The sequence below is a fragment of the Saccostrea cucullata genome, unplaced genomic scaffold, assembly GCF_032062105.1.
Source record: "Saccostrea cucullata isolate Sc308-1 unplaced genomic scaffold, CSIRO_AGI_Scuc_v1 ctg303, whole genome shotgun sequence".
Classification (NCBI taxonomy): domain Eukaryota; kingdom Metazoa; phylum Mollusca; class Bivalvia; order Ostreida; family Ostreidae; genus Saccostrea; species Saccostrea cuccullata.
In genome coordinates, this window is record NW_026928671.1 from 135,480 (window position 1) to 160,285 (window position 24,806).

Sequence of the window (24,806 nt, forward strand, 5' to 3'; positions counted from 1 at the left end):
TGACTTACAAATGACCCCCTGTTGACCTTAAAGTCAAAAGGTCAAGGTAAAAAGCATAGAATTAAAAGCTTTCCAGCTCATAATTTTAATACAGTAAATATTTTAGTTAATTTGTGTCATGATATCCAACTCCCATTGCCTAAAAGAAGACACCTTTTAATTGAAATCAAAAGGTCAAGGTTAGATATTCATAGATTGCATAAAATCAACCCTACCGATTGGGAGGTCTAAAGGTGAAAGGTTACTCGTTCCTTTCTCAAATGTTTATTTTAGGTCTTCAACCAACTTATTTTGTGGGGGACATAAATTCCTTGAATTTTCATTCCTATTTTCATTAATTTTGAGTTCTTCAGTCCAAATCAAAATTTTTAACTTCAAATATCTTGCTGCACAGTGCTTCACGATTCTTTTGTATTCATAGAAAGAATCAGTTGATTTGTGTGAGTCTTGCAACATACTGTCCTCCTCCCAGATTTGTGCAAATATAAAATTAATGTAGATGTGTATCATACAGGATAAATGAATGATAAATAAAAATATATAAATACTTTTCAAAGTTTTATTACAAGAAATAAAGCAGTAATTTAAGAAAGTAAAATCACAGGCTCATTCTGGTTACAAATCACACAGCACATCTTCTAGCAAGATACTTAATAGATAATTATGAAGAATTGTTAACAGGTACATGTCATATATAGTTATTGCCTATAATTTTTCTGTCCATGATGAGTTGTCTGCCCACTATCATTCCTCCAGCCAAGTCAAGTTCAAAAAACTTTTAGACAAAGCTTTCATTACAGATAACATCAGCACAAATTATCAATAAAACAGAAAACTTATAGTCCATAATAATAATATGCATGTACGAGGAACATTCTTCTTGAATTACATTAAAAACTATCGTGGTAAATTATTACATGATATAGATTGAATTGTTGGCTTTGTGAACGTTCTAAAGTTTTGACAAATATTTTTAAGGTAGCTGTAAATTGTTAAATTTTCTAAATGTAAGACATGATCAACAAACTGTTTAAGGACATGGCAAAATGCTTTACTGTAATATTATACCAATTTGAAAATATCTACTTTATGGATGTAAAATCATAATATTAATCATAAAATTCACATAATATGAAGTAGATAAAAATAAAGAACAAAATTATGCACATAGGAAAAAAGCATAAAAGTAAATTAATACATCTAATAAAAATTCATAAATTGATAAAATTCCCTCCTAGCATTAACAGTGATAAATGAGATCTGTCATAGCTGATGGAAATATAATTTACTATAATATCACATGTCCAGCATTGTGTGTTCAATACCCTGATTGTAGAAATCTTATACAATAATAAATTATGAGGGCTTCACATACATATGAATTCTTAAAATGTACATAAAAAGAGACAACAAAAAGCTTTTGGCAATTGAATTTGCTGGATTTCTCTGTAAGATTAAAGTTTGATTAGAATTATTTAGAATCTAAAACGCTAAAACTTACAGTATTAATACATTTAAATTTTATACAAGCTCCAGTGAGTTGTAAATAGAAGTTGAATTTGCAGTTTATGTGGAAAATGGTTGATATTCTTTTGACCTTTTAATTCCCTCCTTCAGAAAAACATTGTAGTAATAGGCATGGGAATCTTCAAATCTGCAACAAAAATGGACAATGTTGATAATGGGTGGTGAGTATTATTTTTACACAGTTCTAAAAAATGCATCGGGCATGAAAGGAGCTGATTTCTGTATTGCATGCTGCAGGAATTTCATGTAGTGGTACTCTTGTGGACCATTAAATCTGCCAAGAAAAAAAAAATCAGAATTCAGAATTAGTCCTTTTAAGCAAACATATTGAATATTCATGCACTAAAAAAGTTTTGATTTTGCCCTTTCTTCTTTCAATTAAGTTTATTATATTAAGAAAGCCCAAATAACGTTTCCTATTGCTTCATGTTTTCTTATCAAAGTATGTATGTTAGAAACAGGTAAAAACATTTTCTTATAAAAGTATGTTAGAAAAACAGGCAAAACATTATATTATCAAAATATGTTAAAAACAGGCCAAAAAAGGAGATAACTATTAATAAACAACACACCAACATTTTCAAAGGGTCTGAAGACAGTTTTACCAAAGCCACAAGTGACGGAATGTTAGAGGCATGCACAATATTAAAATAAGCAGTATATACTCAGACCTTAGAGAACACAGAGATTATTAACACAAAAGATAACAAATTGATAGATCATTTATCTGAAAATGTTAAGCTGTTTATCAAAATTGATTCAGTTAATAAGTATACTTTTTTATCAACTGAATATTTTAGGTTTATGGTTAATTACACTGCAGATAATCATCTCTTAGTTTTAAAAATAGAGATTGTGCTAAAAGGGAGATAAAAGGAAGCATTGGCATGTTTCTAGACTGTGAATAATGAAATCAAAGTTTGCTGTTAACTATATTCAAATATCATATTTGGTACCCCCCCCCCCCTTTCTTTTCACATATAACAACCCATCTGTTCCAAAATTGATTCATAAAAGGATAATGAGCATGTCCATGCATTTTGTTCTGACAGGGGCTATGTCACTGACACTGAAGTGCATTGATGGCCAAAAATGTTAATGATGTTAAGTTCACAACAGTGAGACAATGTGGTAAGCAAAAACAAGACCTGTGAGCATTAGATAAGTACCAGTAAAACTTTTCAAACACTTCCAAGTGTTGAAAAAGACTAAACTATATTCATCGCTGCCATACATACCCATCTGCTTTGAATTTTTCCATATCTTGTTTTAATCGGGGGCACATCGAGTCCCCCTGAGGTCCTCCTAGCCTACTAGAAGCTGTAATTCTCTTGGGTTTAGGATTGACTTTTTCGATGAATTCCCTGTAAAAAGTTTACCTTATGATAGAAGTTCCCAAATACGTAAATGGGTAATATAATTTTACATTCTTAAGCACATAAATACCAGTAATGCAAATCCCTATCTATTCTTGATTACTAGTTTATAATCAACCTGTTGGAAGTGTGTTTAATTTTTTTTGTTTCACAAATGAAACCCCCTTCCCCTCTTCCCTTCCAAATGTTCAATGTTTCAACTCCAGGCAAGTCATCTCCATTGTCATGTTTTTCACTTCCTGAGGAATAATACTCTGACTTATTCATAATATATTTAACATCATGCTAAAAACTACTTTATTGTGTTGGTAACTTGTGTTAGTAGCCTCTGCTTAGAAGATTTAAACCGATATACTAAATTACAGAAATAATCAAACAATATGATTCATGCATGCAAAACGTTGGGATCATTATAAGGGAAACCCATGGCCCATGCAGACAAATTCATATCCGAAACATGCATATAATTCTAAATACCCAACCAAAGATAAAATGCTTGTACAATTTGTTCTACATAATTCCAATGGCTGCTAAATCCTGATATCTATGGAAAAACTTGAGAATATGATAAAATTTTGGACAGTTAGCTAAAATCTTAAGGAGTTTTTTATTATTTTCTGTTTAGAGATGTAATCATAAGTATTGCTTTAAATGCTCAATAAATGAATTGTCTGCTTAAATGAATTTGTAAAAATTAGTAAAACATGCAAAGCAAATTATATCATGTCTACACTTTACACTTTCTTCAATAAATTGTTAATATTTTTTAAAAATCATTTAAGTGGTGAATCTGTTCCAAATTCCTGAAATCTAAAACAAAACCATTAATGCTTCTCTTTCCCATTTCTTCAGCTCCTTTCAGATATACATTGTATATATGTAAATACTGTATGTAGTTGATGTAACATGTAAAATGTTCATCCCAAGAAAATCACTGTGAAACAATGCCACGAGTTGCTGAGGTTAACACAATGGTTTTCTTGAGTGAAAATTTTCAATGCTACCCACAACTGTATGCAATAAATGTTTTATTTTTCTATTTGCTAAATCAGAACTGTATACATACCAAGACCATATTTTTTGTTATACCAATCATTGTGAAGTTAGATTTTCTCTTGCTATATAAAGTCACACTGGAGGGCATGATTCTTCTCAAAGATGGCAACAATATTGTTGTTTAATGTTTTTTTTTCTTTTTTGACCAATCAGTATTTGGAATGAATTTGAATAATTTGCATAAGATCAATATATAATAAAAGGCAATAAAACATTTTCCATGTTTGCATCACTTGAAAAAAAAAAAACTTTATAAAATAACATAACATTTATATCAGCATCATTTCAATCCCAAGCAACAGTCAAATTGCTAAAAATTGAAGAAAAATTAGCTGGAATGTAAAATATTTAAATATTTTAAAAAAGTGTAATAGGATCTGGGTGTATTGGCCAAATAGCTAAGTGGTAAAACATCTGTATATTTAAGGAATGGTTCAAGGTTTGTGTCTTAGTCTGGCCAAATCTGTTACATTTGAAACCATTAGTTTTGAGGATCAAGTATCAGTTTTATAAATGCTTTTCAGACAGAAATCTTCAAGGATACAGGAAATAAAGGACTCTTTCATGAACAAGTGTCATTTATTTCCTATTTCAGTACAGGAGTGTTTTTTCCAAGGACATCTAGTCAACAGTACAATCATCAATCTCTTAATCCTACAACTTGACTTGACAGTTTTGTGTAAGTGTAATGTGTTGTTCTGTTTTAAACCATAAATCTTAATCATATTTTTCAAATAGATACCATAGTTTTATCTTATTAGCATTCATGTTTTTTTTTCTTAACTTCTTTATTTGCTTGGGGGATGTTCAGCAATCCATATATATATATATATATTTTCAAAGTTAACCTCATCTCACTCTGATAAATTTTAATATGTAAAACTAACAGAATCTCGTCAAGGATTGTCCTATTTTATTCAGTACATGTGTATTTATTTTTCAACATGTGGAATATCCCTTCCACTTACCCAAAAGTCCCAGCCAGAGTACTGAACAGGGAGGGCTCCGTTTCACCGTCTGCCCCCTCATCCATGAACTCATTGGCATTGACCTTGTGGAGAATGGTGCCATTAGGCAAGGCCACCATCATCATGACTGGGAACTTGTAGTTCTCCAGGAAGTGGGCGGCTACCTTGCTGTACTCAGGCTGATGAGGATCTTTCTCAAGTTCCTGGAAAAAATAGACCATAAATAGTGAAACTTTCTGCATTAAAATGGATAAGTTTGATTATATTTTATTTAAATGATGTGTTTGTCAGCAAATGTAGAAACTGTTTAACTGTAAAGCACTTCGCAGGGTTGTTCCTTAGAATTAAAATTGAAGGAGACATTAAAATAAAAGGTGTGTCTGGGGTTTTTACCATATCAAGAGGCTGGAGGGGAATAGCAGGATAACCAAGGGATTATGTCATCATTGGCCAGGAATTAAGGACATCTATGACTTAGTATGTATTTCACATAATAAGTGATTTGGAATGACTACAAGAAGAATATGAAGTTAAACATGAAAATTTAAAATACTTTGATTACATTATGACACAATGAATTCTATAGGACTGGGTAAGAACATGTATCTCTTTATTAATGGTCTATAAAATGAGACACATCTATTAGTATAATTGTCACATTTACCTTCAAATCAGCGACGAGTGACCAGCTGCTGACAAAGCTCTCGTTGAGGAGAGCCAGGATGGGCGTACTCTCGAGGGCTGTTTCCCTCAGAGTACGCCCGGAACCTCAGCAACTCTGATCGTCCAGCGCACCCCAAAGTAAGATGTGGTGAACCAGACGATTCTCTTTTTTGGCTATTTCAAATGCATCTGTGAAGTTGTGGTACACAATCTGCAATGTATAAACAGGAACTGAGCATCTGTGGTTTGTGCAATGCAACTATTTTATTCACACATGCTCCTGAATGATCCTGATGTATGCATTTGGAGAGCAAATTTAAGGAATTAATATAAACTATCAAAAATATAAATTTTACCTTCTTGAAAGGATAAAATGCTATTTCTAGATTCCTCTCAGCATCGTACATGGATATTTCCTTTGTCCATTTCATATTTTGGACAGTCTTAGCCATGTTTTTATCCTCGGGCAGTTCTTTCCCTTGATCCTCCTTGGGGACTTTCTTCGATGGACTAGAAATTTTAATCTCCATCTGAGGCATGAAGCCAATATCCACCTCCATGTTCTCATCTGTTTCTGGACCATTCAACCACTCCATGTCTGAAATATGTTATGTAAGATGTTTGAAGTCAAACTGAGAAATCCCTGCCTTGATTCCTTTTTATAAAATTGAGCTACAATTTTCATTTCATTTAGTATTTTAAAAAATCTTAATCTTGATTGTTTTTACACTAAATAAATGATTGCACAACAATATTGATCATTTTAAAACGAATTAAATGATTGCACAAGAATTCTATCTATAAATACTTTACATGTACTTTTTACTGTCAAAATTTATCAGAGAAGAAAAAGCACTTGTTTGTTTACTGTTAAAACAGGTGTTACTCTTTTGCTGACTTGACATAATCAGTTACTTACCAATATTGAGACGTTTGTCTGTGGGAACATACATGTGAAAATGCTGGATGTGTGAGCCATCTTGAGATATTATTAGATTGCCCTTGAATTGAGCTGGTGTTAACCAAAATGGGTAATATGGAGCCTCATTCAGCTGATACTCTGCATGGATTCTATAATAAATAACAAAAAGATATGTTTCATTTTATAATGAGGTATGTAAAATAAAGAGTTTAAATGTCTGGCAAAGAGGAGTGGGAAAGTTGGTTTTATAACTGGGATAAAACTTTAAATAAAAACAAATTCCAGGAAAAATCTCAACCTACACTGAAAGCATATAAAGGACATTTAATTAAACACAAATGTCAACATAATTTATAATTAGGTATGTAAAATAAAGAGTTTAAATGTCTGGCGAAGAAGAGTGGGAAAGTAGGTTATATAACTTGGATAAAACTTTAAATAAAAACAAATTCCAGGTAAAATCTCAGCCCACGCTTAAAGCATATAAAGGACATTTACCTAAACACAATGTCCACATATTTGTCATTGAATGCCCTCACAGTGGCTTTGGCTCCTTGAGGAGCAAACCTGGTTCTGAGGAACGGACGAGGATGGAACATTGCTAGGAGTCTATGAATGAGGACTAATCTGTCCTCAACCTTAGGGGGATTATAGCGATTGCTGGATTTCATCTGCATGTCAAATTTGGCAAAGATCCCTTCATCCATAGTATAGATGTCGTAAACTTCTCCAACTTGACTAAGCAGTGCTTGGTCACTTGGGAAAAAGGCTTCCTTAAAGTGTCGAGCACCAAAATTATTCCACTCTTGGGTCAAAGTTGTCCACTTCTTCAACCCGATCAGGGAATCCATATTATCAGACAGGAACTAAAAAAGTCAAAATCATAAAGAAAATCTTAATTTCTATTGTTTTATGAATTTTACATTTTAATATTTTCTTTTTCTTGACCTCAGTCTTGTAAACATTTTGAAATTTAACATGCATATGGTATAAATGAGCTAATTTTAATTTCGTTTTAGTTTCATACTTCAATTTAGACAAAATCAATCCCTGCACCATGCATCAAGCTGTTACATTTCAAATGGATTATCCCTTTTAGTCATAAAATTCAGCATCCATGATATATGCACAATGAAATGAAATTTTAACTGCCTGTTTGAGATAAATTTTATGATGTGCAACAGCTTTCAGAAGAAACAGTAACTTTTTTACATAATGTGATCTGTGCAATGCTGAAAATTATTGATTTTAAGACTTTATTGCCCAATCCAACATCATTTTTTTTTTTTTAGTGTCAGCAGCACTGAATACGTTATCATGTAATACTTACCGATTCATTGAAATCTTTTGTCATGGTTTCTAACAGAAGAGGTTGAAACCTGGCTCTGGCCGTCAAAACTTCATCGTCTTCATCGATCAGCTGTGTGTACTCTGGTACTGCTGTTATCTGTATAAATATTTAAAAAAAAATATCCTGGAGCAATTTTGAACATGTCATTTTCAGAAAAAAAGAATTATTAAAATCATATTTTGAAGAATTCGTAATTGCTGGCATTTAGATCATAATACCTTTGCAGGAAATAGTCAATATTAAATTTAATATATGTGGTAAATATATTATGCTACAATATTGCTCTCCTTACATTTACACCATCTCCTAGCAGCCTGTAGTACATAGCCTCATATTCCTCCAGAGACAGCTTTCCGTCCATATCTCGGTCATACTGACGGAAAAAGTCCACCCCTGCCTCACCAATGACACTTTTAAGTCCCGACTCAGGATCCCATGGGGCAATGCCATAGTAATACTTCCACACCCTGTCTCCAACATACCCTCCCAAGGCAATAAAGCCAATGGCTAAAATCACCAAGACAGGATAACATATCCACTTGGGTATGGCAAATATGATCCTGTTGGCAGGAATGTAGATAACATCAGGTTGTTGGTATGGCACTTGTTGCGGCAGAGGTTGCTGTTGCGGTGGTGCTTGTGACCCTTGTGCACTTGGCGTGTCTTGTCCTGTTTGCTCTCTATTTTTTGCTTGCTCTGCTTTAGGTTTTTGTCGACCTTGTTTTCGATTTCTTAATTCCGTCTCCCCGTCGCCCCCTGGGTCGGGGCCAGAGGGCTTTGCCGAATCCTCCTTCTTCGGCATTTCCCCTTCCAGCTAACGTGGCTACCTAGTCATGGAAGTAGTCACGTATACACTGATAATAAAACTTCCTGATATAAATAGGACTACTGCGAAATACTACGACCTCGTTGCTTGCCTAAACAAGTCGATCCGGAACTCCTCGTGGGCGTGTGGTAGGCCCTTTAAATCTGAGAAAAAAAGATTTCTGTAATACAAGCTAACAAAGTAAATTATGACACGAATATAAAGCTTATTAAGAATAATGATGATTGATAAATATTTAAATGCATGAAATGAGTGCATGTTATATAAATCTTTAAATAATGAAAATGAAAGTACACTTCATTTCTTTCGTAATCCCTCGGAACACTTTACTTTCGCAATCGCAGAAGTTGACATGAGCATTCGAGCATTATGGATTGTTCCAATAGTACGGCATACTAATACTGATTTATTGCAAAACAGCATTTTATTAAGGTATTGCAAAATTCTTTATGTGTTATCTGCTCAAACTGCCATAAGAATCTTTTCAGGAGGAAAAAAAGGGGCGTTAACCATAGGCCATTCCAGAGACTTGTGTCTCTTGCCATTCCATATTCAATACAGACAAACAGACGAAATAGAACTAATAAATTTTTAGAGGCCCCTTTCTTAGTTAACTTTTACTCTTTCAAGTCAATAAGGAACTCCTAAAGAATTTTATTGCCGTATATATTCGCCTATAAGTCGGTCCGCCTATAAGTCGGTTGTATTTTTTTAGCTTATATGGCAAGAATTTGCCATTGACCCGCTTATAAGTCGGTTCAATTTTTGCAAGAATGAGATGACAATTTCTAGTAAATGCTCTGATGTTTTAACCTGATTTTAATGAATATTTTGAGAAATGAAGTCTATATTTATTTTTAAATTTAAAGAAAAGAATAATGCCCTCTTAAGATTAAAAAAAATAAAATTATAAACACATGTATAGTATTATAATACATAAATGATTTAATATATGCAGGCTTTGTTCAGCGATAGCTGTTGGAAATGTTTGTAGAATACTACGATTTGCCATCCAGAAAAATATTAGTCTTTTAATGACTCGCCTATAGGTTGGACGTAGACTCTTTGACTAAATTTGAACTCCCAAAATACCGACTTATAGGCGAGTATATACTGTATAGGGGGAAAATAACTCGCGGTGTTAATATTCGCTACATTCACGGTGTTGATAAATCCGTGAATTCAAGAAACAGTGAATAAATTTTCAATAATCTCCATGTTTTATTTGGAAATTTGAGAATATATAGACTACGGTCGGTTTATGTACGTGCAGTTCATGGCCATTTCAGTAATTACGAGTAGTATTTGTCATTTAATTATTTTAATTATCAAGCTTTACTTTAATTCCAATTGGCAGATCATAAAATGTATTTGTTAAAAAGCTGTTTTAATAGCCAACGCTACATGTTTCCTCAATCAAAACACGTGGACCATGGGTTTTGATTACCCGTGCGAAACTAATGTTACCACGTGTATTTGTTACCTGCATTATCATGCATATTAATTTTTATCGAAAATTTGTTTTTAAAATCATTCAAATGAATATCGAACTTACTGAAGATGTGGAAGGATATTATTTCGATCGTCGGACTACATTAATACATTTATTACTGTCCAGTGGTTTTCGCCGCGTTGTATTGAAGATCTTAGAGTGTACATGAACTCATCGTAATAGCATAATATAGGAAAGTCATTTGCGTTTACAGTCAACGACGTTTGAAAACTGTACTTGTTTTAATTAATTAAGTCAATTACATGTATTTTTTATGTCTAACAATTTTATATTAACCAACCCCGTTGTTCGTGAAATAAAGACACTACGCTGATTAATGTCGTTTAGATGTAGCTATGGTATGGATTAAATGTATACAGACAAGGGAGGTAACTTTTATTATACATAAAAATTCGGCGAATTCAAGAAACCGCAATCGTGTCAGATGAGAGAAAAACTTGAAAATTACAACCCGTGAAATTAATCCCCTGTACAGTACTGTAAACTGTACGTTATAAACAATGCTAAATCAAGATGTAACTACTGAACTAATTCAGGGACCTGTATACTAATAAAGTATAGTTAGTTTATAGGCCCCTGGTTAATCTCTCTACTTTTTAAAACATTTTTTTAGACACTATCCTCTCATTGAGAAGAAAGCTAAGCTAGTGAATGGAGAAGACTATGTTTCATTGCCAAACCCTACAGAATTTTCTAATGCTCTTCTATTCGAGCTAGGATACAGAGATGAAGAAAAGGTATTTATTATACCCATGCTGCACTATGAAATTACTTGTCATTAAACACAGCATTGAAATATTCAAAGTGGATTTAAGTTTGAAGAAATTATCATAATTTTTGCAAATGTGATAATCTGTTTGAAGAGTTATTCCCCTTATGGGACTCATTTCAGGCAAAATTCATTCAAGATCTCTTGAAATTCTTAAATTATCTTACTGCTGAGCAATTACAATACATATTCAGATAAAATAGAAAGCCTAGAAATAAAGATTATATATCTACTTTGTAGTTCATACAGTCACGAGACACGTGTCAGAGGGTGGACAGGAAGCCAGTGTTTGAGGTGACCACATCAACAGGAACAATATGGCCGCTGGTGGTGGTGGAACAGGTATAATGCAAACAATTTGTTGTTCTTAAAGAAGAATATTTGACTGTCACATAGAATATTTAACAATGTATCATCATTTTCCCTATATGGATAATGTGCAGCTATATTACCTTGGCTATAGAAATGCATTCCATCAAAACCATGAATCTTCACAATATATAATTTTGTCTTGTTTGGATGCCAGGATATGAGATATCAGTATTGATCATACAAATACTGATACACCTTATAATAAGTCAAAACTGATTATCCTTAGCACTTTGCAATAAGAATGTTTAACTGTGTGTTGAATCACTGTCTTTATTACCATTTATCAGAGGGGGCTTCTCTTTTGCTGTCTTCCATTGGTCCAAGAAAACCTGTCAACCAGACCAAATCTCATACAGATGTAAGTTATGCAACTGTTATCATTTTATATAAGGCTGTTTAAAATTAAAACTACGTTTAACGTCACCCGCGCGCGTAGGTTTATGAGAAATTCGTCTTTGAAAAAAACAAACAATTCGGAATTCTGTATGTCTGTTCCGGTTTGGTTCTACAATTAGCAACTGAATTCTGCTTCCCGTAGTGACAGAAAATGTGCTTTGCCGAGTTGGTGTCTTAATTATTGAAGAAAACTAGTGAATTAAAGAGTTTGGGATCATAAATGTAAGTAAGAAAAAGACGATTTTATGATTAAGTTAATGACAAAGTCAAGTTTGCTGAGTGTTTTGTCAGTCTTCGAATCACAGGTTCAAACTGACAGTGACAGACTCTCAGTTCGTGATTCTATTGGCTGAAATTTTCATTGTATTTTGGAGAGAATCGAAAAACTTTTTTACCGAGTGGAAAGTGTGTCAAAAACCAAGATCTATATACAGTGAAAAGCATCATTCAAATCTTATTTGATATGTTTCATATTCAAAATATTTCTGTAAAAATCGAAAGGAACAGTAATGAGTAAAGTAATTGATTTCTTCATAATTCATGTACCTACAAAAAGCTACAATTTTTGGAAAAGATAATACTTGTCGTAACCATTTGGCAGGGAGAAGGTTACCGAAGATAGGGCCTTTCAAGTGAAGGAGAGTAAGGAAAGAAGTTGAAGTATTCCAAGACGTGAAGAATCCTGTCCTTAGTGTGGAATTCAAGGTATTAAAAATAATCTAACAGCTATCATTATGGTCCAGATATTAGTATTCACACTTTCAAAATTTAATACTGGTAGATTTAGTACTAAGAAAAAATACGGCATAATTCAATTTGAGATATTTCAACATGAACAGTTTTAAATATTGTCATCAATAATTTTAATTGTAGATATTGATCAACTATTCCCATAAGAAGAAGCATTTTCCTCCAGGGTACCATGGATGTGTGGCAATATAAATCCAAAGGACAATTGAGGCCTAGTTAAAAGTCACTTTCCTGCACATTCAGTCTTAGAATACATTGTTTGCTAACAATAGGACTCAAACTGATTTACAAACTAAGAAAAAAATCTGCTATGGAAATTAATCTTAGGTGTCATATCAATTAAATGCTCTTTGTTACTTAATTGTAATGTTTTTAATGTAGTGAATAGGTTAGTTTGAATAAATTCACAATTGTTTGAAAATTTTGTTTGTTTATTTTTTTCCTCCCTCCCTCGTAGGTTTTGAACTTTAGATGTGACGTTAAACGTAGAATTAACTTTAAACAGCCTAATATTATAAATATTTCAGAAATGTATCATGCTATAGACTGACATTGTCTTTCACAGACCTGGAGTTTCTCTGGGGTTTTCTTTACTCTGTGGATTGGCAGATTTCCTCCGACAATGCCCTCCCAATGAGGTAACATTTTTACTTTTTCAGATAAAGAATTTTCCAAAGATACAGTCACATTTGAATATTTGCATATCCACTGCTCTCTCCCACTGTGAACATGTATCCATCAAATGCGTTTACATGACTATAAACGCAACTGCTTTTGCTATGAGTGCAATTGCTCTAACTCACTCGTGTAGAACGAGGTCTACTACACTTATGTACTGTGTTGAGAAGTATATATATGAAATGTTTCGTAAAAGGACTAAATATAAGTTTTTAATAATATTTTTTGGAAAAAAAGAATTCAGAACAATTTAAATTTGCTGTTTTATATCTTTAAAAATTTAATTTTGGTCAATGTATTTAATTGTAATATAAAACTTTTTAAAAATTGAATAAAACTCCATATTTTTTTTTTTTTGTATCATGCATACTTGTACAAAGAACGATAACTCTTCACACTTGGGTAATAACATTCAGAAAGAGAATTTTTTAAACTAGTATATCTATTTCAAGAAAAAATAAATAGAAAACGTACCAAAAAATCACAGAAAAGCATACTGGAGTAATAATCATTATAAAAGCATTCTCATTTTTATCATAGTGTTAAATTATTGATTTTTGTCAGAGGATTTCAATAACGTTGATTGATGACGTCACGACTGCATCAAAACAAAAATTAAGAGAATGGGATGATGGCGCTGCTTGTATCCTGATAACTGTGTTTGAGAGGGAAATACTTTATAAATTGTGATTTATTAGAGAAAAGGGGTATTGATCAGGTGTACTGATTTTAAAGCTGTATGGTTTTCTTTACTGAAGACAGAAGAAGCTGCGTCCTTATGTAAGTCAGGATTTCCTCTGATATTCTTGACAACATCAAAGAATGCAAATATAAGTAATAAACAGCGATTATTTAGTGAACATGGCGTAATGAATAGCAATAGCTCTGCTGGCATATTTTCCATGATGCGCTAGCGCGCATCATGGAATATGCCAGCAGAGCAATTGCTATTCATAACGCCATGTTCACTAAATAACGTTGTTTATTTCTTAAATAATTCAAAACAGTAAACTAATGAATGTTTATGAAAAATTACACATGTGAAGAAACTATCATTTTGGTTGTACCAAATTTCAGATATAATTTCACAGTATTTTAAAAGAAATCTTCAAACCGGTGTAGCATAATATTTTGATACCGCGATATATTGAACCCGGGTTCGAAATATCGCATAATATTTTGAACCCGGGTTCACTTTTTCGCTGCGATATATTGAACCCCCTTATAAAATATTGAACCCCTACCTTTTTCATTAAAGAGGTAGGGGTTCAAAATATTATGGCCATAAAATATTGAGTCCCCCTGCCCATTTAATTTTACAGGGAGGGGGGTTCAAAATATTATGGCCATAAAATATCGAATCCCCCTGTCCTTTAAATTGATGATGGAGGGGGTTCAAAATATTATGGCCATAAAATATTGAGTCCCCCTGCCCTTTTTAATTTTTGGAGGGAGGGGGTTCAAAATATTATGGCCATAAAATATTGAACCCCCTGCCCTTTTTAATTTTAGAGGGAGGGGGTTCAAAATATTATGGCCATAAAATATTGAACCCCCCTGCCCTTCTGATTTAAGAGGGAGGGGGGTTCAAAATATTATGGCCATAAAATATCGTGTCCCCCTACCCTTTTAATTGATGTGGGAGGGGGTTCAAAATATCATGGCCATAAAATATTGAGTCCCCCTGCCCTTTTAATTGATGTGGGAGGGGGTTCAAAATATTATGGCCATAAAATATCGAATCCCCCTGCCCTTTTTAATTTTAGAGGGAGGGGGTTCAAAATATTATGGCCATAAAATATTGAACCCCCTGCCCTTTTTTATTTTGAAGGGAGGGGGGTTCAAAATATTATGGCCATAAAATATTGAACCCCCCTGCCCTTCTGATTTAAGAGGGAGGGGGGTTCAAAATATTATGGCCATAAAATATGGAGTCCCCCTGCCCTTTAAATTGATGTGGGAGGGGGTTCAAAATATGGCCATAAAATATTGAGTCCCCCTGCCCTTTTAATTGATGTGGGAGGGGGTTCAAAATATTATGGCCATAAAATATCGAATCCCCCTGCCCTTTTTAATTTTAGAGGGAGGGGGTTCAAAATATTATGGCCATAAAATATTGAACCCCCCTGCCCTTTTAAATTTTAGAGGGAGTGGGGTTCAAAATATTATGGCCATAAAATATCGAGTCCCCATGCCCTTATTAATTTTAAAGGGAGGGGGTTCAAAATATTATGGCCATAAAATATTGAACCCCCTGCCCTTTTTTATTTTGAAGGGAGGAGGGTTCAAAATATTATGGCCATAAAATATTGAACCCCCCTGCCCTTCTGATTTAAGAGGGAGGGGGGTTCAAAATATTATGGCCATAAAATATGGAGTCCCCCTGCCCTTTAAATTGATGTGGGAGGGGGTTCAAAATATGGCCATAAAATATTGAGTCCCCCTGCCCTTTTAATTGATGTGGGAGGGGGTTCAAAATATTATGGCCATAAAATATCGAGTCCCCTTACCCTTTAAATTTTACCGGGAGGGGGGTTCAAAATATTATGGCCATAAAATATTGAACCCCCCTGCCCTTCTGATTTAAGAGGGAGGGGGGTTCAAAATATCTCCATCTCTTCTTGAGGATGACGTTGTAATGATTACTATTGCTTTAAAGACGTACAACACACTGGGGGAGATAACTCTTGCGATTTCAATTGAACGTTTGACGTGACGTCAAATTTAACGTCAAAAATAAAGCGTCAAAACGACGAGTAAAACGATCCCGATGTATATCAATCATGAAAGAAAATTGGGATATGGGGCTGAGCTGTGATTGTGCGTACCATACTCAATCAATAAGTATTTTTTAATTAACCCGATTAAACTCCGTAAAAAGCAAAACATAAAATACCACCCCTTAATGTTTATTTCATTTCATTTCATATACAATAAAGTGTATTTTTGATCAAAGCGCAGCATTTTTTTTTATTCTGAAAATTTTATTTTACATTGCCGAAATTCTCATTATGTACAATTGGCTATATAACATTCCGATTAATGGTCTTCATTACAATTTGTGCATTTACGATATAAATATTGTTTTTCTTCTTTAATTAAATAAAACAATAAAAAAAAAAAGAACCTTTTTACAATGTAAAATCGATGATTGTTCTCAGACCCTTACTGATCAAAGAGGAACAACTCTGAAAATGTAGGAGATGTTTATTTTCCTCCCTTTATTCACGGTTTTCCACAGAATCAGATACATTTACAGCAAGACTTGATAAATCCGAGAATTGAATACTATAGACCTCATTATACACAATGTAAGTATAGAATTGAAAAGAATTGTTCACTTGTACTGAAATTATCTGCATTTATGAATATCCTATTGCAGCAAATCGTTTGACTTTCTGTCAACAATGTCGGTTCGCATTTCCTCGAACCAAAACAAAACGTAGCCTATGAGATTTTAAAAAATATCAAAGTGTGATTTGATATAAATTGAAATAGAGGAAGAGTTTAATGTTTGATATTTTGAAGTTAATGTGGACGAATACGGAATTTTCATTTTAACTTTAGAAGTGACGACATTGAAAGAAATGCGTACAATATCATGAGGGGTGTACATCTATGCAAATGTCGATGTATCCCCACGGCCACATACTGTCTCGTTTGAAATAATGACATGAAAGAAACTACAATTATTCCATTTATATCAACGGAGAGTTGAATATACACCATTTTTTAATGAATAAAATTAAAGAAATAAAATTAAAAATCAACATATTCAAGTTCAACAAAACTTGAATTCGTATCCAGGTTTCATGTGATATGGAACGCATAACGCATACATATATGGACTAAACACTAAAATCCTTCAGTAATTTTTTCCTGATACATATAAAAAGAGTAGTCAATATTTATTATGCATTCATGAATTTAAAAACTAATTCATACCTGCGGGATTCAAATGACGAAATACCAGTATATTTGCACTGTAAACGACGTTTCGTCAAACGCTAATGGTCTGCGACGCAAAAAAGGAAGGGGTGGGGGTGATAGGGGTATTCAAAAATTGCCTAAAAATCTACATTTAAATACGCTTTACATATGAGAACTTTTAAATTTGTAAGTTAATATATTTCTGAAGCAAAAGCAATATTCCAATTTAATTTTTTTAATGTGTATTTGTAGATTCATATAACAAAGTGATCGACCCCCGTCTGAAATACGCGCGGGAACGTGATTTATTGAGAAAGGGGGAGGGGGTAATTTTCCGCTATTAAATCAAAACTGGTCGTACAAAAATTATACAAAAAATTATGAAGATTATTTTTACTACCAGCTACCTAAAGAAAGTTTTTTACTAAAATTAAACGACAGGTTTTTTCACAAAAAAATTTTGAATTTGAAAAATACGCAATTTTCAAGGCTTAGATAATTCATAGTTTTTCAGTTTAAGGTCTTTAAAAATTATTTTAATGATATGTATATCAAAAAGATGACTATGTTATTGTGTTAAATGGTTAAAGGAATAAGCCAATGAAATTTGATATTTATATCTAACCTGGCTTTTTTGAAAATCAAGGTTTAAGTAGTTCATTGATTAAAAATTTTCTCTCTTTGTAAACAACTAAAGGGGGGTAACTTTTGGAAGTTCCTGTCCAAAAACCACTCGAACGATTTTGTCCAAAATGTGCATATATGCAGTAGATATAGTCATGTACTAAATATACAAAAATAACGAAAATTAAACGACAGGAATTTTTTGGGGTAGGTGTGTTGTACATCCTTAATTAACTCTATTTAACTCTATTTAAACACCCGAATGTTGTATGTAAGTTAACCACCCCTCAATCTGGGCTACCCTATCAGTGCACTCTCAAAACACTGTATTGCATAATATAGAAACCACAAAGGGGAAGCAACAAGACAGTGGGGATTGTTGACCTCCTATGTTGACCTCCTATGACACCTCCCTGTGTACACACAATACACAGGTGCTATACCCCTGTTACCTCCTCAATGGAGAGATACCTTTCTTATTCAATAGCATTGTTCCTTAAAATTTCCTTTATCAAATTGTTAATTACATGTATATACAATTAAATAAAAATGAATAAATACCTTATGAGATTCATCATGATACATGTGTATAATTATAGTTATTTGATGTAGAATATTGTGGGTTTAATAGTAAAAAAAAAAATTATTTCCTTTGTAACAATTGTACACTTCAATATTATGATTATATTATCCTACCCTCAATTCTTTAAGAATTGCATGTATATGAAAAAAAAGTTTTATAATAAAGATACCCTACTCTCAAGTAGTGGAAGTGTGTAAGTGGGAGAAGGATTTTAGATTATTTGCAGGCATATTTTATCCTCACTCCCTTTTCAAAACAGTTCAATAGGGTGACTGAATAATATATGAGCCATAATATTTTAAGCCCCCATCCCTGTAAAATTAAATGGATGGGGGACTCGATATTTTATGGCCATAATATTTGGAACCCCCTCGCTGTAAAATTAAATGGGCAGGGGGACTCATTATTTTATGGCCATAATATTTGGAACCCCCTCCCATTTAATTTTAAAGGGCAGGGGGACTCAATATTTTATGGCCATAATATTTTGAACCCCCTCCCTCTTAGATTTAAAGGGCAGGGGGACTCAATATTTTATGGCCATAATATTTTGAACCCCCTCCCTCATAAATTAAATGGACAGGGGGACTCGATATTTTATGGCCATAATATTTTGAACCCCCTCCCTCATAAATTTAAATGGCAGGGGGACTCGATATTTTATGGCCATAATATTTTGAACCCTCTCCCTCTTAAATTTAAAGGGCAGGGGGACTCAATATTTTATGGCCATAATATTTTGAACCCCCCTCCCTGTAAAATTAAATCGGCAGGGGGACTCGATATTTTATGGCCATAATATTTTGAACCCCCTCCATCTTAGATTTAAAGGGCAGGGGGACTCAATATTTTATGGCCATAATATTTTGAACCCCCCTCCCTGTAAAATTAAATGGGCAGGGGGACTCGATATTTTATGGCCATAATATTTTGAACCCCCTCCCTCTTAAATTAAAAGGACAGGGGGGTTCAATATTTTATGGCCATAATATTTTGAACCCCCCTCCCTGTAAAATTAAATGGGCAGGGGGACTCGATATTTTATGGCCATAATATTTTGAACCCCCTCCCTCTTAAATTTAAAGGGCAGGGGGACTCAATATTTTATGGCCATAATATTTTGAACCCCCCTCCCTGTAAAATTAAATGGGCAGGGGGACTCGATATTTTATGGCCATAATATTTTGAACCCCCTCCCTCTTAAATTAAAAGGACAGGGGGGGTTCAATATTTTATGGCCATAATATTTTGAACCCCCTCCCTCATGAATTAAATGGACAGGGGACTCGATATTTTATGGCCATAATATTTTGAACCCCCTCCATCTTAAATTTAAAGGGCAGGGGGACTCAATATTTTATGGCCATAATATTTTGAACCCCCCTCCCTGTAAAATTAAATGGGCAGGGGGACTCGATATTTTATGGCCATAATATTTTGAACCCCCTCCCTCTTAAATTTAAAGGGCAGGGGGACTCAATATTTTATGGCCATAATATTTTGAACCCCGGGTTCAATATTTTATAGGGGGGTTCAATATTTCGCAGCGATATTTTGAACCCGGGTTCAAAATATCGCGGGGTTCAATATATTATATGACACCGGTAGTCCAATTTTTAAAAAAAAAAAAAAACATCTTAAAGAGCATTTTATAAATGCTCTTTTTATTCAATGAAGGATTCAATATCGAAACATACTTTTTAGGTTCCTCAAAAAAGTGCAGACATTCATCTCTACCTGAATACAGCAGTTCCTTTTGGGAGAATATCTGATGTTAACTGTGATACTGTGATGGCCAAAATGTACAATAAACCAAGCTACCTCCCTAGGGCACAGAAAGTAAGACTGCTTTGTACTCACAATCATTTGAATGTATGTAATCCATTTCTAACAGAGAGCTGTCTCCCTTCTCCATATATTAAATTGCTTTGGGTACATTCTTGAAATCAACTTTTTATGCTTTAAATAATTAAATGTTAAATATCTTCCGTATACATGTATCTTTTAACTTAATGCTTCTAATAAAAGTATAAGATAAATAATTTACAGAAATCATTGAAAAATATGTTTTTTTGTTTTAATATACCGGTACAATCATTCAGAATTCTTAACTTCACCTGGAAAAAAATCTTGGGTATATAACAATAAATATCCTTTCTTTCTCATTATTGATGGTTTCTACATTAAAGTTTTGTAATGTATAAATAAACATGATGTTATGACATAAAGAATGATAAGTTAACATCAAGGAGAACATGAGATTTTTTTTAATTTGTTTTAGCAACCTTCTTGGAAGCCTGTGCTCCATAAAGGGAAGAATACTCTTTATCTAGCCCTCACAGAATATGTCAGGGCAGTGCAGGTATGTATCAAACTGGCACACTTGCTTTATCTTCACTGAGTGTATTAGAGTTTCAAGCATGTATCATACTGCTATTACAAATTGTTTCATGACATTGATAGACAAGTATGTATCATACTGCCGGAATACCAAACATTACTTTTTTAATTCACTGTTAAGTTGTTAATAATTAAAAAGTCTTTTAGAATGATAAAAAATAGTCCATTGTTGTGCATGTTTAGATTTTATTAAACCACTTTCAAATATAAAAATAATTTATTTTTTTCAAGTTTAACAAAGAGAATATTGCTGACACTTTTGACCTCTATGGCACAGTGACCTGTAAATCAGAACTGGAGGTGGCGCTGTCAGACATCACCATTAACCTGGCCTACAACTCTCAGGAATCAGCCTTACCCGTGGACAACCTTTTGATCCACCCATGTGTTCAAAGTGCAGACTGCTCCATGCTTCAAAAAGGTACACATTAAGAAATATTCAGAAAATTACTAAAAACTTTGCATTGTGATTGTTTTAGAAAATTTCAAAATGCCTTTGATCTTTATCTGACCTGCAATAAACTTTTCAATTTCGGTAAAGTGCATGTAGTCAATAATGATCGACCTTTGTGTTTACCTTTATCAAGGGGAGACCAAAGCATTACCCAGGAGAATCCGATTTACCCCTCCCACTGAAATGTTCACCCTGTGTCACTATACTGCCATAGGGCTAAAGGAACCCCCCATCAAAGCTGTATATGATATGAAGGTTTGATCATTATAATACAACTACTGTTATGTTTAAATCAATATATTTAACCCTAATAATGTTCAAGATAACTGCGGATATAAATGTACGCAATACAATTCCTAATTATTTGAAACTGATCTTATTTTTGTCATTTTTCACACATAAGCATACATTATAATGTAAGTAGCTACACAATTTATCTCCCCTTAATTGACTCTCCTGCAGATGACAGACAACAGAGCTTCACTAACAGTACAGCTAACACTGAGTGACGGGGTGAGGAATGCTTTTGAGTATTGTGAGATGCAGATTCCATTTCATAATAGGTAGGAAATATGGAGATAAAGAATAGTAATCAGGCTCAATAGTCCATTAAAATACATATGTAATAAAAATCCGGAGCAGAGCAAACAGGGACTTCTGGCCAAAAACTATGATAACCATCAACAAAGATTAACATTCTGACATACCGGTATATATTCAATCAAATGGTATCTTGAACTGAACTTGGTGGGGCCTAGAATAGAATAGATATTTGAGATATCAATGTTCGTGATACCAAAGACTTGGCCTATAATTGTGATTTACATCTGAAAAGGAATTAAAAATAAAAAATAATAATGTTATAGTATACATGTACTAGAATGGAGCAACCTTAGCATATTGGAGCTGGAATATGACAATGTTTTACTGTATAAGATTACCATTGAAGTAACTTTAATTCTGTCCGACAAATACAATATTAGTTTTTCCATTATAGGGGTGTGATTTCTAGCCAGGACTCCTCTGTCAACCAAGGAAACACACTTGTTTCTCCAGATAAAAAAATTCTAGTTTGGAACATTGGTAAGTCTGCTTAATCAAGGCAATATACATGTCTTTACTAAAAGAAAGCCGATGCAAGGATGTTTCAAGTTGTTCATCTAATACTGAAGACATACTTTTTCCGCATGGGATGCATTTCTGCTATGTATCTGATCAAAATTTTTCTGTGAAAATTTGTCACAGCATACTAAAAATTCATTAGGGACATAAAACAACAATTCAAGATATCTGAATAATTAAATTATTTTATACTAGCAGATTGAAAAGATATTGTGTTTCTGCAGAATTATGACCCCGTGGAATAAAGTACGTTTACAGTAAAAAATTGATGCTGGTCTGCATAAACTTTAAATGAGCAATCCAAATTCCAATTTATACTTTAATTTTTCACAAATATTAGTAATAGCTTCTGAAAATTTAAAAGTGAATTGCTTAATATTTCCGTTTCTAATTTTTTTCTCTGTGATAGCCCTTTGAAAGTTAACAGAGCTGATTTCTTCAAAATTCTACCGGAATGTAAATTAGGCAGGTTGATAGGTTAGGAGCTAAGGAGGCCTAATATGCATGCAAATCTCGTGCGCATCTGTCTCTGACGCTTAGGAGGCCAAATATGCATGTAAATCTCGTGTTGCTGCCTTTGTCTTTAACGTCAGTGGGCGTCGACTAATGAAATTGGCATGGGAGTTCTCGTGTAATTTAAATCTATGTCTACATTTTTAAAGTCTAAATCTACAATTTTATTTCACAATGAAATAGATATATAAGGAATTCTGCAGTTAAATAGTATAAATCCAAATTCCATGGGATAATTTATATAACGGGCTTCGCCTTTTATGCAAAAATGTTTACTATCGTTATGCCCTGGCAACTATATTAAAACAAGTTAAATAATGCAAATTCAATGTACTAGAATACAACCTTAAAAGTGTATTATCTGATTTGCAGATGCATTTTTGCCATGTTAATTGAAAACTGATTTTTAATTTCCTCTTAAAGGTCAGAAATTTTCAAAATCCCTAACTGCAAACTTGGAAGCAACAGTCATATTCTCAGAAGCCAAGTCTGCAAGCTCATTTGATGATCCTTTCTGTAAAGGTCAAAATGCCTATGCACAGGTATGTTAGAATATTATACTTTTATGACATAAAAAATAACTCAAAATTTTGCCTTTATGCACACTTGTGTATTAATATCATACTTTTATTAAACATAACATATATGTAAATATGAAAGTAAAAATGCCTATGCACAGTTTGTTGAAAATTATTTTATTTTATGATAAAATAGCATAAATAATTTTCTATATACATACAAATGGCACTATTTACATATACAAAAATTAAATCTATATTTTAATCTGACATTGTCATTTGTGCATGCTTTTCCACAGCTGTATTTCAAGATTTCTGACTTTACCCAGTCAGGGCGTTGCATAGACTCCAAGTCAATACAAGTCTCTCCCAGCACCAAGTTCAAACTTAACACAGGTATGGATAAATAACAAATAACAATCTAGTCACATTTCCATGCCCTGACTTTCACTAAAGCTTTATGAATAATTTATAATTTCATTTTTCAGAGTATATATTTTCAAAAAGTGTATTTCTTTGTAATAATTCATATATTTTACAATTAAGAATCCTTTTGGTAATTAGGGCTGTATATATATTTTTTAAAAACATTTTTTGTCATTGAATCTGTACATTTGCAAGAAATGCAAATATCGCCCAAAAAAATCTGACTTCTGTTTTTCTTTGTTTATTTAACAATTGGGGTTTAATATGTAAAGTAAATAAGATAAATATAAATATAGATATGAAATAAATAATAATTTACACCATTTGAGTAAAATATTTTTGTTTTACAACATATGAACAACTATTTTGAATAAATTATTCTTATTTGCAAAGAAATTATCCGTTTATTTCACTGCAAAAACAGATTTTATAAGCAATTAAACATATTGTGATACATATCGTATCGTGGCTCAAATATCGTGATATGTATCGATATAGAAAAAATTGTATCGTCCCAGCCCTATTGGTAATGTATATATAAAAACATTTTTTGTCAGTGAATCTGTAATGTGCATGATATGCAAATGAGTTCATGAAAATTTTAATTTCAGTTCATGAATATTTATCAGCCGAGTACAAGATATGGAACAGCAATGGAGATGTGTTAAGCAGTAGTGTACCCAGGTCCCTTCTGAAACAACCAGCAGAAATATAGGAACACAAAAATACTCAGTATGGGACCATTATGACTCAACAAGAACTGATTGATCATTTTTAGGCTAATGTCAGACATTTATGCAATAACTCTAAAAAGTACATGTACAACAAATGCTTTAACAGTGACTTAATTCATATGCTTGCATTATTCATGAGTTGTTTATATTCCTTTTGTATCTTTTTCATGAAAATATTCATAAAAATACATATGTGAAATATGAAAGCAATAGCCGTTACCGTTCAAAAGTTATTTTCAAGGTTAAAGTTTTTTATTTTTAAAGGTCAAAAGTTCAAAATGTTCCAATGAAAGGCCTTGCAAAAAATACACATGCGAAGTGTGAAGAGTTTCTAC

At 33.1% G+C, this 24,806-nt stretch overlaps 2 protein-coding genes across 3 annotated transcripts; one reads left to right on the forward strand and one right to left on the reverse strand.

Annotated features, from left to right (window-relative positions):
• Nucleotides 1–545: 545 nt before the first annotated feature.
• On the reverse strand, nucleotides 546–8,806 carry LOC134278372 (selenoprotein N-like). Of its 2 annotated transcripts, XM_062760692.1 has the most exons (9): nucleotides 8,156–8,805; nucleotides 7,843–7,959; nucleotides 7,011–7,378; nucleotides 6,510–6,661; nucleotides 5,947–6,188; nucleotides 5,592–5,801; nucleotides 4,928–5,130; nucleotides 2,766–2,891; nucleotides 546–1,801 (listed from the first exon to the last, which is right to left on the reverse strand). In XM_062760692.1, exons 1-9 carry the CDS (start codon nucleotides 8,663–8,665, stop codon nucleotides 1,702–1,704), a joined length of 2,028 nt encoding a protein of 675 aa, XP_062616676.1. In that variant the 5' UTR covers nucleotides 8,666–8,805; the 3' UTR covers nucleotides 546–1,701. The 2 variants fall into 2 exon arrangements, with proteins under 2 accessions (XP_062616676.1, XP_062616677.1); XM_062760693.1 differs by lacking the exon at nucleotides 2,766–2,891 and having other exon boundaries at nucleotides 546–1,654; nucleotides 8,156–8,806.
• Nucleotides 8,807–8,986: 180 nt separating this feature from the next.
• On the forward strand, nucleotides 8,987–24,625 carry LOC134278373 (AP-5 complex subunit mu-1-like). The gene is made up of 14 exons (XM_062760694.1): nucleotides 8,987–9,121; nucleotides 10,816–10,939; nucleotides 11,212–11,313; nucleotides 11,631–11,701; nucleotides 13,055–13,127; nucleotides 20,009–20,143; nucleotides 20,586–20,666; nucleotides 20,936–21,125; nucleotides 21,292–21,413; nucleotides 21,621–21,721; nucleotides 22,156–22,241; nucleotides 23,217–23,335; nucleotides 23,611–23,707; nucleotides 24,349–24,625. Exons 1-14 carry the CDS (start codon nucleotides 9,042–9,044, stop codon nucleotides 24,450–24,452), a joined length of 1,485 nt encoding a protein of 494 aa, XP_062616678.1. The 5' UTR covers nucleotides 8,987–9,041; the 3' UTR covers nucleotides 24,453–24,625.
• The last annotated feature ends 181 nt before the right edge of the window (nucleotides 24,626–24,806 follow it).

What these genes read in the sequence shown, in the direction of transcription:
- LOC134278373 (XM_062760694.1), top strand. Translation starts at nt 9,042, where the DNA reads ATGAGCATTCGAGCATTATGGATTGTTCCAATAGTACGGCATACTAAT. An exon ending in AGACCAAATCTCATACAGAT is followed by an intron (nt 11,702 to 13,054) that starts GTAAGTTATGCA and finishes TGTCTTTCACAG; the next exon opens with ACCTGGAGTTTCTCTGGGGT. An exon ending in CAGATTCCATTTCATAATAG is followed by an intron (nt 21,722 to 22,155) that starts GTAGGAAATATG and finishes TTTCCATTATAG; the next exon opens with GGGTGTGATTTCTAGCCAGG.